Consider the following 16,750-nt stretch of genomic DNA (forward strand, 5'->3'; position numbering starts at 1 on the left):
TCCAAGTGAAAATTCATTTTTAGCCAAGTACTTCATAGCAATCTTTGCCCTGAATTTAGGCAGTCACTTTGAGATCCATCAGCCTAAAACAAAGGATTGGGTCTATGTACTTCTTTAGTCTATAATGACACTGTGTAATTATAAAGTATTTGTAGGGAATAACATAATACTGATTTCTGGGGAATAGGGGAGGGGGACAAAATTTTTTTTTTTTTTTTTTTTGCCTGAGACCAGGTCTCACTGGAGTACAGTGGTGTCATTTGGGTTCACTGCAACCTCTTACCTCCCCTCCAACTTGGCCTCCTGGGTAGCTAAGACTACAGGTACACGCCACCGTGCCCAGCTAGTTTCTTTTATTTTTGGTAGAGTCAGGATTTCGCCTTGTTGCCCCAGATAGTGTTGAACTCCTGAGTTCTAGCCATCCACCCGCCTCTGGCCCCTCAAAGTGCTGGGATTATAGGCATCACCCACCACGCCCAGCCAGAGTAAGCCTTTTGTGTGTTTATCAGATCAACCAACACTACAATCTAGGTGGTACTGTTCCCATTTTACAGAAGAGGAAACAGCCACAGAAAGGTAATTGCTCAAGGGTGCAGAGTTAAGTGCTAGACCTGGATTCAAATCCAGGCAGTCCAACTACAGAACACTGCTGCTGTGCGCTCGGGATGGTGGGGCTGGGCCCAGGCCCGCTGGGTATACATGATCTTTCACTTGTTAACTAGGGAAAAACACTAGTCACCAGTGTGGTACAAACTTGTACTTAGGTGGATTCTTCAAATTGTCAAGATTAGTTTTTATAAATTAAAATAGACTGAAAAATGTCTTGGAGACATCTTTTGAACCAAATCCCATTTCAGTGACTATTTTGTCTGGATTTCTCAGGTGAAAGAGTTAATCAAAGAATGATATGTCTCTAAAAGATGACTTCCGCTGGCAATGAACTCCTTTTAAAACAGCGTCATACTAAAGTTTATTTTTCTTTACACAATTATAGAATTCAGGCAGACAAGGAGACATATATGGAGTTTTCCATTTTTAATATTTGGTTAAACAAAATACATCTTTTGTAAACAAACCCAGCACAAGGCCAACAACAAAAAGGAATAAAAGCAAGAAAAACAAAAAGCCTAGGGTTGCCCGTTATTGGGCATCAGGGTCAGGCCTGTTCACTTCCTTAAAGGAAGTGGGGCTTTTTGCCCTTGGGCATCAGCATGGGTCCCTGTTCCTAAGCACCAGAATTGGATATGAACAGAGAAACCAGCCCTGAAATGTTTAAGCGTCTTTGCATATCCCATTGGCTCATGGACTCCAAGTGCATGGGGACTCTTTCAAGTGCCATTTGCACAGGCCCAAGCGGATTTGTGGAGAGGAGTTTCCTCCTCTACCCAAGAAATGGCTTACTATCTGACAGTGCCAGTGGCCCCAAGGTCCTGCTTGTGACAATCAGCAAGGTTGGCTGTAACGTCTGGCTGGTGGTGGTTGGAATGTCATTGTGCAGGGCGGGAAAAGAGCTCCCTGTGGTGCCAAGCAGGTCTGGTGTAGAAAATGGTGCAGAAGAGACTGCGGCCGGTTGCTGAGAAGATATAACGCCGTAGCCGCTTGGTGGCCTGTTACTCAGCATTAAAAAAACGGCCTTGTTGGATTGAAGATACATGTGCAGAAAAAGTGCTGGTGTCAACATGCACTCCAGTCACAGGGGGGAGAAAGCCCAGCTTCACCCCGTTAAGCTTGCTCAGGATCAACATGCAAGCCCCAGGCTGGCTTTGCTGCTGGAGAGAAGTCTGGCCAGTGGGACAGCTCTCAGACCTGCCACGACCATCGATCTGAGGGCCAGCAGGTCACCCCTGCCTGCCACCTGCCTTGAGGCAACCACATCCACTTTGGAGACACGCATATGGTATGATACTTATTTCTCCTCTTTTGTTTTCCAAAGTTACAAGAGAAAAGTGGCCTACAACTATCTGAAGAGGTAGGGGCGGGTTGAACTTCCATTGATACAGAGAGGAAACGACATGAAGATGACCAGCCCAGGTCCTATTCCATCCATACAGCACAGAACCACCCAACCTGAGCTTGGCAACTACAGTGGCAGCCTCCGAGCCTAGAGTGTCTACTGAATTGTGGCTGCCCCTACTCCAAGAAGCTTGTCTTCACAATACTTTCTTCACCCAACGCTGCCCCAAATTAGTGGAATTTGATGTCAAAAGCAGACTTTTTTTTCCTGATTTTGCCAGAGTGAGTGAACTGGGAAAACTGCTCTTTGGCTTCTCTTTTGTCCCAGAGCCTCCTAAATCAATGCTGCGAAATGGTAGGGACAACACTGGAGTGAAGAAACCAAGCCACCCCATGGCTGTCCCAGGTTGGCTTTAGCCACATCCTGTTCAGTATCCTCCTCACTTCATACTAGAATATTAGTTAATTTTTCATTATAAAACTCTGCCGGGTGCGGTGGCTCACGCCTGTAATCCCAGCACTTTGGGAGGCCAAGGCGGGCAGATCACCTGAGGTCGGGAGTTTGAGACCAGCCTGACCAACATGGAGAAACCCCGTCTCTACTAAAAATACAAAATTAGCCAGGCGTGGTGGCAGGCGCCTGTAATCCCAACTACTTGGGAAGCTGAGGCCTGAGAATCGCTTGAACCAGGAGGCGGAGGTCCTTGCAGTGAGCCGAGATGGTGCCATTGCACTCCAGCCTGGGCAACAAGAGTGAAACTCAGTCTCAAAAACAACAACAACAACAAAAAACCTCCACGTATGGCCATAAACCACCCTTAAACCTGGGGATAAGGGTTGGAGACAGCATGCTGTACCGCTGCTAGGGTTTTGGACATGGTTTCCTGAGAGACCTTTATGCTCTGGGTCCTTCAAACCAGTCACATGGGGTTTGTGTGCACTATCTGCAGACCCACTGTTTTCAGACCCAGACAGGATGGAAAGTGGAGGCAGCATCTCTAGGTGAGTCTGGAGCAGCAGTGACAACTCAGCAGAACCTGTGTCAAGTCCTCATAGAAAAGGGAAAATAAGCTAGGATTCCCTCCCCGCTCCACTTTCTCCTCTGTCTCTTAAATAAAACAAGGGTTTGTGACCACTGGCCTTAAGTGCACAGAACTCCTACCTTCCTTGCCCAGGAACAAAACACTGAGTAGTTCTTATAACAGTCCACACGTCTGTCCTATTGCACTGTCAGATCTGAAGGGGAAAAACCTGATGAGATGTTTGGGGAAGTGGCAAGGGCAGACCCACTGTAGAGGCCACAGCACGTCACAGAGGACTGAAGGGGCTGAGGCGAGAGGGAGGTTGGGCAGAACTGTTACACATCGGTCCTCCAACTCTGATGAGCCTCTACCTCTTCTGGTACCACCAGCAGGAGTTCACAGTTCTTTCCTCGCAAATGATGTTTTAGAAACTTCCTATGGAAAAAGAGATAGAGAAAATGAAATGCTGGCAAGTTGCAAATTCCAGTCTCAGGACCACAAAGTCACCTGAAACCTCACTCTACCCTCGGCAGTGCAAAACACATCCCTGTAGTCATCTGGTTTTGGAGGGTTCCACATTTGGTTACCCTCCAATCTGTCCAGTTAAAATTCCAACCTGAATTTTGCTCATCTTTGTAGTTACTGCCAAGAGTAGCTGGATCTGTGAATAAGAGTACCCAAAGTATATAAAGGACTTTTTCTTGGTTTGTTTGGAGACGGAGTTTTGCTCTTGTCGCCTGGGCTGGAGTGCAATGGCATGATCTCGGCTCACTGAAACCTCTGCCTCCCAGGTTCAAGTGATTCTCCTGCCTCAGCCTCCTGACCAGCTGGGATTACAGGCGTCCGCCACCATGCCTGGCTAATTTTTGTATTTTTAGTAGAGACAGAGTTTCATCGTGTTGGTCAGGCTGGTCTCGAACTCCTGACCTCAGGTGATCCACCCGCCTTGGCCTCCCAAAGTGCTGGGATTACAGGCGTGAGCAATCGCCTCTAAAGAACTTTTACAAATGTTCTTTGGTCCTGGGGAAATTCAGTCCTCCCTGGCCTGAATGTTTGTCTTCCTTTCTATGAACTGGCAACTACACTGTCTCAGTTGTCTTAAATGGAGAGAACGTTACAATGCCAGCCCCACCAGACTAGAAGGCTGGTATCCCAGGCTGGGCATCTTCCCTACCAAAAGGACTTAAAAGTACTGATGCGCCATTGAAGATTAAGGTCAGGTCTGAGACACTATGATTCTAAGGCAGGGAGAGAATCCAAGGGCACAGGAATTTCATTTCCTTTGTCAAATAACCAGAGATGAGCTCAGTGTCCCCAACATAAGAAATGAAGCAGCCTAGCAACTTAGTCACAAAAGGTGCCGATTACCTGAGCTCGCTCTCGCCTCCAATCCACTCGGGCATCTTGAGTTTGGAGTCGAGGTTGTAGTAGGCCCCTCCCACCTCTCGAACACAGATCCAGTGCTGCCTTTTGAGGGGCAGTTTCAGTGGACCCCAGCATAGGCTGGAGGGCAGATTCATGATGAAGCCCATGACGTTAGTGAGGGCAATGACACCGACATCCCTGCAGGGGAGAAATGGTGGCAGGCTCTGATGCAGCCCATTTTCCAAGGTTCCCTGGCTGTAATACCACAACTGGCTACCTCCCCACTCATGCCATGAGCCCAAGTACTAAAAGCTTATACCACAACCGTGCTGTTCTCCATCAAGTCAAGCCTGATTCAGATTACCTGCGCTTGTCCCACCAAACAGCTTCATAGCCTTTGGTCTGAAGTGCTGCCATAATGACATTCACATCGTAGTTGCCATTTCCCAGCATGCTCTTCTTGTGAGGTGTCACCATGGTGTTTGGAGACAACCTACCAATGTGAAAAGAGGAGGGCTGAGACTTGCTGGATGCCTGAACCCCCTGACCCCGCACTACCAGGGATGGAGAGCACTTTACATTACTGCCCCTGGAAGTTAGTTTCCCCACATTCAAGTGCAATTTCCCCAGCTTCTACCTAAGTATTTTGTAAGTGTTCCATGAAGGTGACTCACTTATGAAATCCCAGCCTCCTGCAGCCTTTCTGCTCTTCCTCCTGATACTGATTTTCCTGCCTCATGCAAGCCTTTTTTTTTTTTAACATTGGAAAATAGGATTCAATCTTTTCATTTGCATGGATAGTAACTGGTGTCACTCCTGCTTTCTAGTTAAGGCCTGCAAACTTGGTAATCATTAATCATTAAATACTCAAAGGCATACAGAAGCCTAGACAGGTGACATAAATGTATAAACTGGGGTTGGATATAAGGCAATAAAAAGTAGTGAGGCCTACTGGAATGCACGACCCACCTAAAGGCATTGTGTGTGTGTGTGTGTGTGTGTAGTACTTGAATAAATTTTTCTTAAAATACCCAATAAATCAACTGAAAAAAAATTTGTGCCAGGCAAATAAAACTCAGCTGCAGCACTGGTTTGCCCACCCAGCTTGAAGCCATTTACTTCCAGGTTTCTTTAGCCAGTCTGTATTTTAAGACAAGGTCCATGCTGAAGGCATTTCTAATTCTATTATTTTACCTTCATAAACTTGTCAGGCCAGGAGCTGGGGAAAGGCCATTTTGAAGGAAGGGTTCAAGGGGCATACCTTTGGGCTTCGTGTGAAGGGGAGAAAGGGAAGTGTGGCGAGTTCCTCAGGACATAAAGTGCATGATCAAGAGGCTACTACATGCCATCTCCAGAAAAGAATCAAGACGTTAGGCCAAGGATGTCAACTCTAAAAAACTTAAGAAATCTTGTATTTTTAAAATTTTTCTGTGCACAGCAGAAATACTGGTATTTTTTTTCTTTCTTATTTTTTGAGTCAGAGTCTTGCTCTGTTGCCCAGGCTGGAGTGTGATGGCGCGATCTCAGCCCACTGCAACCTCCGTCTCCTGCATTCAAGTGATTCTCTTGCCTTAGCCTCCCAAGTAGCTGGGATTACAGGCACCCGCCACCACGCCCACCTAATTTTTGTATTTTTAGTTGAGATGGGGTTTCACTATGTTGGCCAGGCTGGTTGGTCTCGAACTCCTAACCTTGTGATCCACCCGCCTCAGCCTCCCAAAGTGCTGGGATTACAGGTGTGAGCCACTGAACTCAGCAATACTGGTATTTTTCAAATATAAAACATACTCCTGGCCAGGCGCGGTGGCTCATGCTTGTAATTCCGGCACTCTGGGAGGCTGAGGTGGGCAGATCACTTGAGGTCAGGAGTTCAAGACCAGCCTGGGTAACATGGTGAAACCCTGTCTCTACTGAAAATACAAAAATTAGCCAGGCGTGGTGGTGCATGCCTGTAGTCTCAACTACTCAGGAGACTGAGGCAGCTAACTGCTTGAACGTAGGAGGCAGAGGCTGCAGTGAGCCGAACGTAGGAGGCAGAGGCTGGATGTCACCACTGCATCCAGCCTGGGTGACAGAGTGAGACTCCGTCTCAAAAAACAAACCAACAAACAAAACAAAACAAAACCCCATGCTCCTGGCCGGGAGTGGTGGCTCACACCTGCAATCCCAGCACTTTGGGAGGCCAAGGTGGGAGTATCGCTTGAGCCTGGGAGTTAGAGACCAGCTTGGGCAACATGGCAAAACACTGTCTCTGCAAAAAATACAAAAATTAGGTGGGCATGGTGGCATGTGCCTATGGTCCCAGCTACTCGGGAGGCTGAGGTGGGAAGATCACCTGAGCCAGGGAAGTCAAGGCTGTGGTGAGCCATGACTGCACTCCAGCCTGGGTGATAGAGTAAGACCCTGTCTCAAAAAAAAAAAAAAAAAAAAAAAAACCCACAGAATTAAAAACAACAAACATACTCCTGCCACTGCTTAAAACCTTCTGATGGCACCTAAAGCACTTAAATACACTCTAAACTACTTCCTTTGGCGTGCAAGGCCCTCAAGGTCCTGCAGATCTCATCTCTTACCTTTTATTACACTGACCTTCTTACTGTTCCCTAAAAACAAAGCTCTTTTTCTCACTGTGCACTCATGCACTCACTGTTCCCGCTGTCTAGAATGTTCTTTCTGTAGTTCCTTATTGTTTGGGTGTCAAATGTTACTGCCATAGAGAGGCCTTTTCTTTTCTTTTTCTTTTTTTGAGACAGAGTCTGGCTCTGTCGCCCAGGCTGGAGTGCAATGGAGCGATCTCAGCTTACTACAACCTCCGGAGAGGCCTTTTCTTGACCACCCAACCATAAGTTTCTCCCAGTCACTACCTCACATCAACCTTTTGATTTAATTACAGCCCTGTCACTACCAGATGTGTTTCTCATTGGTCTGTTTTTCTACACTAGACTGACAGCAGGGGCCTTGACTATCTGTGAACGCTACACTGCTAGGGGCCTTTGAGTGCCTGGCACAAGACAGGTGCTCAAGGAATGTTTGCTGAAATGTTCAGTGTTTATTTTTGTTATCCTTCTCTTTCCCTGTAAACATTAGTAACTGACTCTTAAAAGGGCTTATATGCTCATCTCCAGGGCTAGCAAAGAAATCTGCAACCAAACTTTATCTTACCTGTAATAATAACTATCACTTATTGAAAAATCTCTGTGCCAAGCACTATGATAAGGTACTTTAATTTGCATTTCATTTAATCTTCACAATAAACCTATGAGGATATGAATTATTTCTATTGTATAGGTCCATAAAACTGAGGTTTGGTGGTTTTAACTGACCTGCCCATGAGCACTTACAAGTGACAGAACTAGGATTCCACCGTGGATTCATTTGAATCCAAAGTTATGCTTGCTGTCTTACAGCAAGGACCCAAGAATCAGAGTGGCAGGGGATGGGGGCTTGAAAAGAAGAGAGGCCAGCTACATCCCTGAGGACTGGGGCTGAAACATAGCTTAAAAAGACAAAGGCTCTCCATGGGTACTCACACATTTGGATTAAATGAGAACACACTGCCAGGTGCAGTGGCTCACGCCTGTTATCCCAGCATTTTGGGAGGCCGAGGTGGGAGGATCACTTGAGGCCAGGAGTTTGAGACCAGCTTGGCCAACACAGTGAAACCCCATCTCTACTAAAAATACAAAAAAATTAGCCAGGTGTGGTGGCAGGTGCCTGTAATCCCAGCTACTCGGGAGGCTGAGGCAGGAGGATTGCTTGAACCCGGGAGGCAGAGGTTGCAGTGAGCCGAGATCATGACATTGTACTCCAGCCTGGGCAACAAGAGCAAAACTCTGTCTCAAAAAAAAAAAAAAAAAAAGAAAAAAAGAGAACAGAACACATATGAAAGAAGGCCTAGCCCCTGATATAATTGGTTCCTTTCCCAAGTTTCTTGTTCCTTTCACTGAAGTCTCTGACCAGTACATGAATGAAGGCTCCAACAAGGAAAATGCTGAGTCTTCCACCTCATTCACCATCTAACTCCCTACCAGGCTCAAACCTTAGAGCAGCGCTTCCCAAGGGTGCTCCTGGAGATGCCATTTCCATGTTCATTAACAGAGGATCCCAGAAGGCATCCAATACAATAACAGCTGAATGAACCAAGTAGGTAAATGGGTTTCCTGCAGAATTCTTGGAGTCCCTAACATGCTAATCTTCACCTTGAATCTCAAGGAAAGGGGATTAGAAAATATGCTTCAGTTCCCAAACAAATTTGACCACACATTTGTTTTGAGGTGTACCTTACAGAACTAGTGTTCCAGTGATCTTTCTTCCCTGTCCTTCATCTTCCGTCTTGGATTCAAATCCTTTCCTATTACCACTCCATCTCTCTCCTAACCAGAGGCTCCTCACCTCACACCTTGACTTCTGAAACAGATTCCTAAAAATTGATCACTTTGCTTCCAAGCGCTCCTTCCACCAATTCAGCCTCTATGTTCCTGCCAAATTCACCAAGGCATCAATTCACTTCCCTTTGTATATATAGGAACTGACAATGGTACCAACTGCCTGGTTGGCCAGTCTACACTTCCTGGCCCCACTTGGCCAGCTATATCCCTCTCACTGGGCTTAGTGCACTTTAGGCACCATGATCATATGGCCTTTATTCTATTTTTTCTTCCTCTGTCACCTAGGCTGGATTACAGTGGTATGATTGTGGCTCACTGTAGCCCCAAACTCCTGGGCTCAACTGATTCTCCTGTCTCAGCCTCCCTCTTGAGCCACTGTGCCCAGCAGCCTCTATTCTTTTATCCTATTTCCTGTTCCAAGCCAAATCCTACAGCTTCTTCACACCCTATCTCTTCCATAGGATCTTCCCTGGATCCTCTGTAAAAAAGGGAGGGAGAGTGAGGAACATACATATCTGAGTTCATATCCTAGCACCGATCAACACTAACTGTGGGATTTAATCTCCATGCCTGTTACCTTGCCTGTAAAAATGGAAATAATTACTATTTTATAGGACTGTTGGAGAATTCAGTTATTTCATATATGTTCAATCAAACACTAAATCCCTGGATAGTTTTTTACTCTATATCCCTCACAGCTAGGCACTGGCAACTCAATAAACACATGTTGGGCAATTTGAATACAGGAAATATTGAGTAGCTTCCATCTCATTCTAGAGGAATGGTCATTTGAATAAGTGGGGCCCACCCAGCGTATTCACCACACCAGCACTTGCTTGTACTTTTAACAGTAATCAAGTGGCCACTGTGTTAGCTGCTTTTATGGGCTTTATCACTTCCAGCCATCTTGAGATACCATAAACATGGAAGCTGAGGTGCAAAGGTTATGGTGACTTGCATAGTCAGGCACAGCTGGTGAGTGGCAGGGCTAGGGTCAGCCTCTACCCTAAGACAATACTGAACAGTGCTCTGGATATTTCAACACACCAGTCCCACTGAGTTCCATGGGATCCTGATGATTCCAGTGGAAAGTATTCTTGAGACTCCTTGGCAAACTCCTGTTTGGGACTGTCTTAATGATTTCCATAAAAATTCTGGGCTACAAAGTGAGCCTCTCACTTCTGTCATCCACAGCCAGAGGTTAGAGCCATGAGATGTGAAGTGATGTAAAAGTGAAAAGACGGGCCGGGCGCAGTGGCTCAGGCCTGTAATCCCAGCACTCTGGGAGGCCGAGGTGGACGGTTCATGAGGTCAGAAGATCGAGACCATCCTGGCTAACACGGTGAAACCCCATCTCTACTAAAAATACAAAAAAGTAGCCGGGCGTGGTGGTGGGCACCTGTAGTTCCAGCTACTTGGGAGGCTGAGGCAGGAGAATGGCCTGAACCTGGGAGGCGGAGCTTGCAGTGAGCCGAGATCATGCCACTACAATCCAGCCTAGACAACAGAGCGAGAGACTCAGTCTCAAAAAAAAAAAAAAAAAAAAAAGTGAAAAGACGGGCTCTAGTCCAGGTCTCCCCACTGTCTGTGTCCTCAGATAAGTCCCTGTTCCTCTCTCATGGTTTCCACTGTGTCTGACTATGGTGATGATTTTGGATATTAATGAAAAAGGAGATGGGAGACATTTCATCAAGATTCTTTTCCCCGCCCTAATTCTTTCTTTCCTTATCAGATCTGAAGAGATGTGACATCAGAAAATATGGCTCAGAACTTCCTGATGTTTCTAAATCAGGCATGGGTCAAAGAGCTAGGCACACATTAGTAATCCGTAGGTGTTAGCTATTATTACTATGTGTTTGCCTAGCCCTTGGACAAGAGAATTCAAGTCTCTAGAGGTTAATACTTAACAACAACTTTTCTCAGTTATAACCACCATACTTCTAAATGTGGCCCCTTCCACCTGCTCAAGGACTATGTAATGGGGAGGCTGGAATAGTCACCCTCTGTGGTAGAGAATGCTAATTGTTCACCAATATCCCCAATCTCTTTGTTCCTTCCAACTTTCATTAGATTTTTTTCCCTTGATACCAAGCTACTTTTTGCCTAGATTTTTTTTTTTTTTTTTTTTTTGAGATAAGGTCTCACTCTTTTGCCCAGGCTGGAATGCAGTGGCACGAACATGGCTCACTGCAGCCTCGACCTCCTGGACTCAAGCCATCCTCCCATCTCAGCCTCCCAAGTAGCTGGACTACAGGCGTGAGCCCCCATGCCTAGCTAATTTTTAAATTTTTTGTAGAGATAGGGTCTCACTATGTTGCACAGGCTGGTCTCAAACTGCTGGACTGAAGCCATCCACCCAACTCGGCCTCCCAAAGTGCTGGGATTACAGGCATAAGCCACCAAGCCCAGCCGTGGTTAAATTTTAATATTAAATATCCAAGGCCGGGCACGGTGGCTCACGCCTGTAATCCCAGCACTTTGGGAGGCCAAGGTGGGTGGATCACGAGGTCAGGAGTTTCAGACCAGCCTGGCCAACATGGTGAAACCCCGTCTCTACCAAAAATACTAAAATTAGCCGGATGTGGTGGCGGGCGTCTATACTCTCAGCTACTCAGGAGGCTGAGGCAGGAGGATTCCTTGAACCCGGAAGGCAGAGGCTGCAGTGAGCCCAGATCACGCCACTGCAATCCAGCCTAGGCAGACAGAGAAAGACTCCGTCTCGGGTGGGGGGAAAAATCCTATTTGGGAGAGGAATGCAGAACTAGATGTAAGAATCTAATCACTAAAAAACTGGGATGAGTCTAGTGAAAATGTTTCAGGCCTGAGCATTTTCAAAACCACCTAGCAAAGCTGCCATCATGTAATTTGATTTCTATGACCCTTTTTTTCAAACCTTAGACCCCCCCTTTTTTTTTTTGAGAGATGGGAGTCTCACTCTGTTGCCCACGCTACAGTACAGTGGTGCGATCTTGGCTCACTGCAACCTCCACCTCCCGGGTTCAAGCGATTCTCCTGCCTCAGTTTCCCGAGTAGCTGGGACTACAGGCGTGTGCCATCACCCCAGCTAATTTTTGTTTTTTTTAAATAGAGACATGGTTTTGCTATATGTTGGCCAGGCTGGTCTCAAACTCCTAACCTCAGGTGATGTGCCCACCTCTGCCTCCCAGAGTGCTGGGATTACATGCGTGAGCCACCGTGCCTGGCCCACATTCTTTATATAAAATGATGAGATCTAATATCTACATCTGTATACATATACACTGATGACACTTGCCCAGTTTATCTTTTCTCCAATTTCACAGGTTGAAAACAGATGCTTTTTAAACAAATGACCTCTTTTTGCAGATGTTACGACTATGTTCAAATCCTGGACCAAGCCTCTGACACACCTGACTCCTCTCTTCCTGTCCTTGTTGCCGCCATGTTGAGTCATTAGCTCAGCTCTGAGTTCCTATTCATTTGTAAGCATGAATCATCTCATATCCACAACTCTATTGAAACTCCACCCTGCTTTTGTATTTTGCTTCTTTTTTTCTGGCTAAAATTCAACTGCTAGGATGAACTTCCTCTCAACAAATAGTGCTTATCAACATTTCCCTCCCATTTCTACCATTCACTAGCCACACTTTTAAACAGCATAGAATTATATCTGCTAAGGTCCAAATTGATCACTTTTCACTTTTTAATTGCTCTGAATGCCAGGGTTCTAACTTCACTTAAATCTAATCTCAAGGCCTGGTTAAAGCATAGCTGAGATGTGCTTCTCAGGGGCTGAGGCCTGTTCGACTCATTTTCTCTATGGTGCCTCATAGTGCCTGGCACTCTGCAGGCAGCTAGTCAATGTTTGTTTAAAAAATTCCATCTTCTCTCCCTCACCTCTTCTCCCTTTGCTTTTTCCTCTAGATTCCTTTCACACTTCTGTATTTTTTGTTCCTACCTACTCATACATTCTTTCAATATAAAATACTCTACACAGAATTCCACTTCTGGAGTTGGGACAGAATACATGCCCTTATGTGCTGGCTTGCCAGCACTTTTTGGATCTTTATATTATGCTGCTAGAATTGGGGAATGCAGTACAATTTGCTAAAGCTTCAAAAGGAATAGGATCTTAGTTCCATGTGGGCATTTGGCAAATATTTAGCATTCTTCTATTCAGGAGAACAAAGCTGAGAAACTCTTGTTATCATCCACACACACTTGATGAGCACAGTCCAGAACGTCAGTGCTGGCCCAGCTCAGCAGCTGGAGGAACAGCTACTGATAGCACTCTACAGGCGCTTCCAGTACTCGAGAAACAGGAGAGCGGTTAGCGGGGCAGGTTCTAGAATCAAAAGGCGTGGGGCCAAATTCTGCCATCAATACCTGTGAACTCTCTGTGCCATGATTTCAACTGGAAAAATGGGCAGCAACAGAATCCATCTTGGAAGATCAGTGTGAGGACTGAGTGGACACAAGGAAAGCACTCAGAACGGTGCTTTGCACCAAGTGTTCATGTGTGTTAGTGATCCTATCATTATTCCCATAGTCAGATCAGGGGCCAAATGTACAGAAGTGAAAACTTTTCTACCAGAGTGTGACTGGATACACAGAATCTTGTTTCTGGAATTTATTTACTAGTAGGTGAAACTGGGCAAATCGCCTAAAATGAATCCTAGTTTCCTAAGTTCATCACTGATAAGGTTGTTGCAAGATTGTTCATACATATCACAAAGTACTAAGCCATTGAGGTACTCACCCTGAGTCCTTTCCTTCTCCCTAGTTTTAGCTCAGGAAATAATTTGCAAATATCTGATTAGGAGTAGGAGAAATACTAATGGCTGGCCAAAAGGAAGCATGTACTGGGTCCTCCTTTCAGTGACATGACCTGATGATCTGAGACGAATTATTTTATCTCCCAGTGCCCCAGGTCCTGAAGAGTCAATTCTACTTGCTGCCAGATAATGGCCATGATGCAAATGATATATTAGCTCTGGTAAGGCATTACTCTGGTTACTACTGGCATTGGAAAATAATTACTCTCATTATAGTTTTGTCTGCATCTGGGGATTAACATTCTTCTAAGAGTAGGCCTTTGGCTCTTTCAGGGCAAATGGTCCATACCTGTGTTTTACAAATCACCCCAAATAGGTTGCTTCCAGCTGTAATTCTGGTCCCTATGTGGCAACAATTTCACTTCCAAGCTAAGAGAGTAAGAAAAGGTCTTCTGGAATTGCTAATATGCACTGCTTGAAGAATGCTTGAGCTTCTCTGCAGCGAGGACTGCGCGGGCCTAACTCCTTCTAGTCGGGGTCATCAGGCAAGATCATCACCTGAGTTGCTATGGACTGCAGACATGCTGTTGTGTCCATTAAGACACCACATAACTGACTCTCAAAACCTTTAATAAAGTAATTCTAGAAAATCAAAGCAAAGAGAAAAAAGCTGAACTTTTTTGTTTTTCCGAGACCTGTCACCCAGGCTGGAGTGCAGAGTGGTGCAATCTTGGCTCACTGCAACCTCCACTTCCCAAGTTTATGCGATTCTCCTGCCTCAGCCTCCCGACTAGCTGGGACTACAGGCGTGCACCACCACACCGGGCTAATTTTTGTATTTTTAGTAGACACAGGGTTCCACCATGTTGGACAGGCTGGTCTCAAACTCCTGAACTCAGGTGATCTGCCCTCCTCGGCCTCCCAAAGTGCTGGGATTACACCGTACTTGGCCAAAACCTGAACCTCTATTAACCTGTGGGGTGGCATTTGTTCTAAGTGGGTAAGAAAGGCCATCTAGAATAAAGGAGAAAGAAGAGATCTGGAGTCAACTTCAAATTATAGCTTTGCTATTTAGAAGCTATTTGGACATATTACCTGACCTTTCTGCCTATCAGTATAATACAGGCAGTGAAATGACTGTTGGGAGAGCTTCACAAAGCAATGTATGAACAGCACTACTGCCAGCACATGGCCTCACAGAAAAGCTGAGCATTGTTTATACATCTTGCTTTTGGTACCCACCACATTCCACCTTTAAAGACAGATGACTGAACGTGTACGTATCTAGTCCCACTTCTAGACTGTAAACTCCTCGGCAGCAGAGCTTTACAGGCATTATAGCATAGTGGTCAACAGCATAGATATAAGAATTCAACCCCAGCTCCAAGTCTTGTTATCTTGGGCGAGGTACTGAACTAAATGTGTCTTCATCAGTAAAATGGAAATAACATCACATATTAACACGTATTCCATGGGACTGTTGAAGATCACTCAAGAAAACACAGCTGGCCGGGCGCGGTGGCTCACGCTTGTAATCCCAGCACTTTGGGAGGCCGAGGCGGGCGGATCACAAGGTCAGGAGTTCGAGACCACGGTGAAACACCGTCTCTACTAAAAAAAAAAAATACAAAAAATTAGCCGGGCGTGGTGGCGGGCGCCTGTAGTCCCAGCTACTCGGAGAGGCTGAGGCAGGAGAATGGCGTGAACCCGGGAGTTGGAGCTTGCAGTGAGCCGAGGTCGAGCCACTGCACTCCAGCCTGGGTGACAAAGCGAGACTCCGTCTCAAAAAAAAAAAAAAAAAAAAAAAAAAGAAAAGAAAACACAGCTGAGGCTATGAGTACTTTCCTAGCCCACCGTAAGTGCCCGATAAATGGTAGTGATTATCTTTTCCTGTCTTGTGTCCCTTATACCTGCTAACGGAATCTAGCTAATACCTACAGCTTTGAAGGTTTATGAAGCTGAGACACTGCCCCACCCACAGAAATCCAGAAATATCAGTATCAAGATGCCAAGAAGGGTCCCCTACCTCTGGAAAATCTCTTGCAGCGTATCCCGGGTGAAGGCATTGCTGTCCTGGAAGACGTTATTGAGGGCGTGGAGGGCACAAAGCTCCCTGCGCTGTTTCTCATGGTAGATTTGTGGGGGTGCTGCCTGGGGCAGCTCCAATGATTCAGATTTGGCCTTGTCTCCTTTCCATGGCACACAACTCATGTTTTTTGTTTTAGGTTCCAGAGATGGCTATAAACACCCCACTCTTCCCTCTAGAGGAAGAATGTAAGCTTCTCAGTCTTTTCCGGATTCCTGAGGTCCACCTTATTCTCTGGTGTCCATGATTTATGCTTTGTCACTGGGAGAAAAGATTGGAATCAAAAGGAAAAAAAAAACCCACCTCTTCTCTCTTCTCAATAGAAAAATAACTTTTGGATTACTTTTATTTTGCTACCACTGTCAAAGTGCAGAATTTAAAAAAACACATAAAATGTAAGACCTTGTTTCCGTTTCCCCACCCTTCCCTCCCACCCCCCTCCAAAATCCCCACGATTTTCTTGCTGTTTCCCTCTGCAAATGCCAGGCCTCAAGGCAGGAGGACCGAACACAATCGGTCACATCGCTCCTTTTCTTCCATTTCTTTCGAACCACGACGCCAATGACTCGGGAGACAAGGCCTGGGTGACGGATAAATTTAGCGCACGAGTCGAGTAGCTAGCGCGGGCCGGCAGGCGTGGGACCGCGAGCCGCGCGGGGGCCTCGGGGGCAGCCCTCCATCCCCTCGGGTACGGTGGGGCCCGCAGGGCGCGGCTCCCTCGGAAGGCGCGGACTCTAGCCCTCTGGCCGCGGCCCTGCGGAGGAGGAGACAACTCCGGTCAGCGGCGAGCGGGCGCGGGAAGTGCGCGGCGGGGCCGGCCCCTGCCCGAGGGAAGGTTCCGCGCGGCGAAGGGCTGGCCCGCGAGGGGTGGGGCCGGACAGTCAGCCTCGCGCTCCCGGGCCCGCGCCCACCCGGCTCGCAGCCCCTACACAAACCTCCCCGCCCGTCACGTGAGCGCAGGCCCAGACGCCCTCCCGCCGCAGACCCCAGCGCCGCCGAGACTGCTCGCCGCTGGCGGTCCCCTCACCGCAGCCGGCCGCCACCTGGAGTGCGCGCCGCCAACTGGGCCGTGCGGGCGGGCGCGCGCACCTGAGCCCGACGTCAGCGGCCCCCGCCCGGCGCGTGCTCCGGAAACGCCCTCCCGCGCCGTCCTCACTCCTCCCAGCCGTGGCGTCACGCCTG

At 47.0% G+C, this 16,750-nt stretch overlaps 1 protein-coding gene across 3 annotated transcripts; it reads right to left on the reverse strand.

The window, feature by feature from the left end:
- Positions 1-1,020: 1,020 nt before the first annotated feature.
- JOSD1 (Josephin domain containing 1) lies at positions 1,021-16,741 on the reverse strand. Of its 3 annotated transcripts, none has more exons than XM_034949058.3 (5): positions 16,658-16,741; positions 15,509-16,322; positions 4,705-4,833; positions 4,344-4,538; positions 1,021-3,410 (listed from the first exon to the last, which is right to left on the reverse strand). In XM_034949058.3, exons 2-5 carry the CDS (start codon positions 15,691-15,693, stop codon positions 3,311-3,313), a joined length of 609 nt encoding a protein of 202 aa, XP_034804949.1. In that variant the 5' UTR covers positions 15,694-16,322; positions 16,658-16,741; the 3' UTR covers positions 1,021-3,310. The 3 variants fall into 3 exon arrangements, with proteins under 3 accessions (XP_034804949.1, XP_034804948.1, XP_034804947.1); XM_034949057.3 differs by having other exon boundaries at positions 16,596-16,714; XM_034949056.3 differs by having other exon boundaries at positions 16,504-16,692.
- Between the last annotated feature and the right edge of the window lie 9 nt (positions 16,742-16,750).

The sequence above is a fragment of the Pan paniscus genome, chromosome 23 (genome assembly GCF_029289425.2).
Source record: "Pan paniscus chromosome 23, NHGRI_mPanPan1-v2.0_pri, whole genome shotgun sequence".
Taxonomy (NCBI): Eukaryota; Metazoa; Chordata; class Mammalia; order Primates; family Hominidae; genus Pan; species Pan paniscus.

Excerpts from the sequence above, each read along its gene's own strand:
- JOSD1 (XM_034949058.3), bottom strand. The coding sequence starts at position 15,693 with ATGAGTTGTGTGCCATGGAAAGGAGACAAGGCCAAATCTGAATCATTG. Across the intron at positions 4,834-15,508 it reads CTGCAAGAGATTTTCCAGAG|GTTGTCTCCAAACACCATGG; the intron begins GTAGGGGACCCT and ends TCACATTGGTAG. Across the intron at positions 3,411-4,343 it reads GGAGGCGAGAGCGAGCTCAG|GAAGTTTCTAAAACATCATT; the intron begins GTAATCGGCACC and ends CTTTTTCCATAG.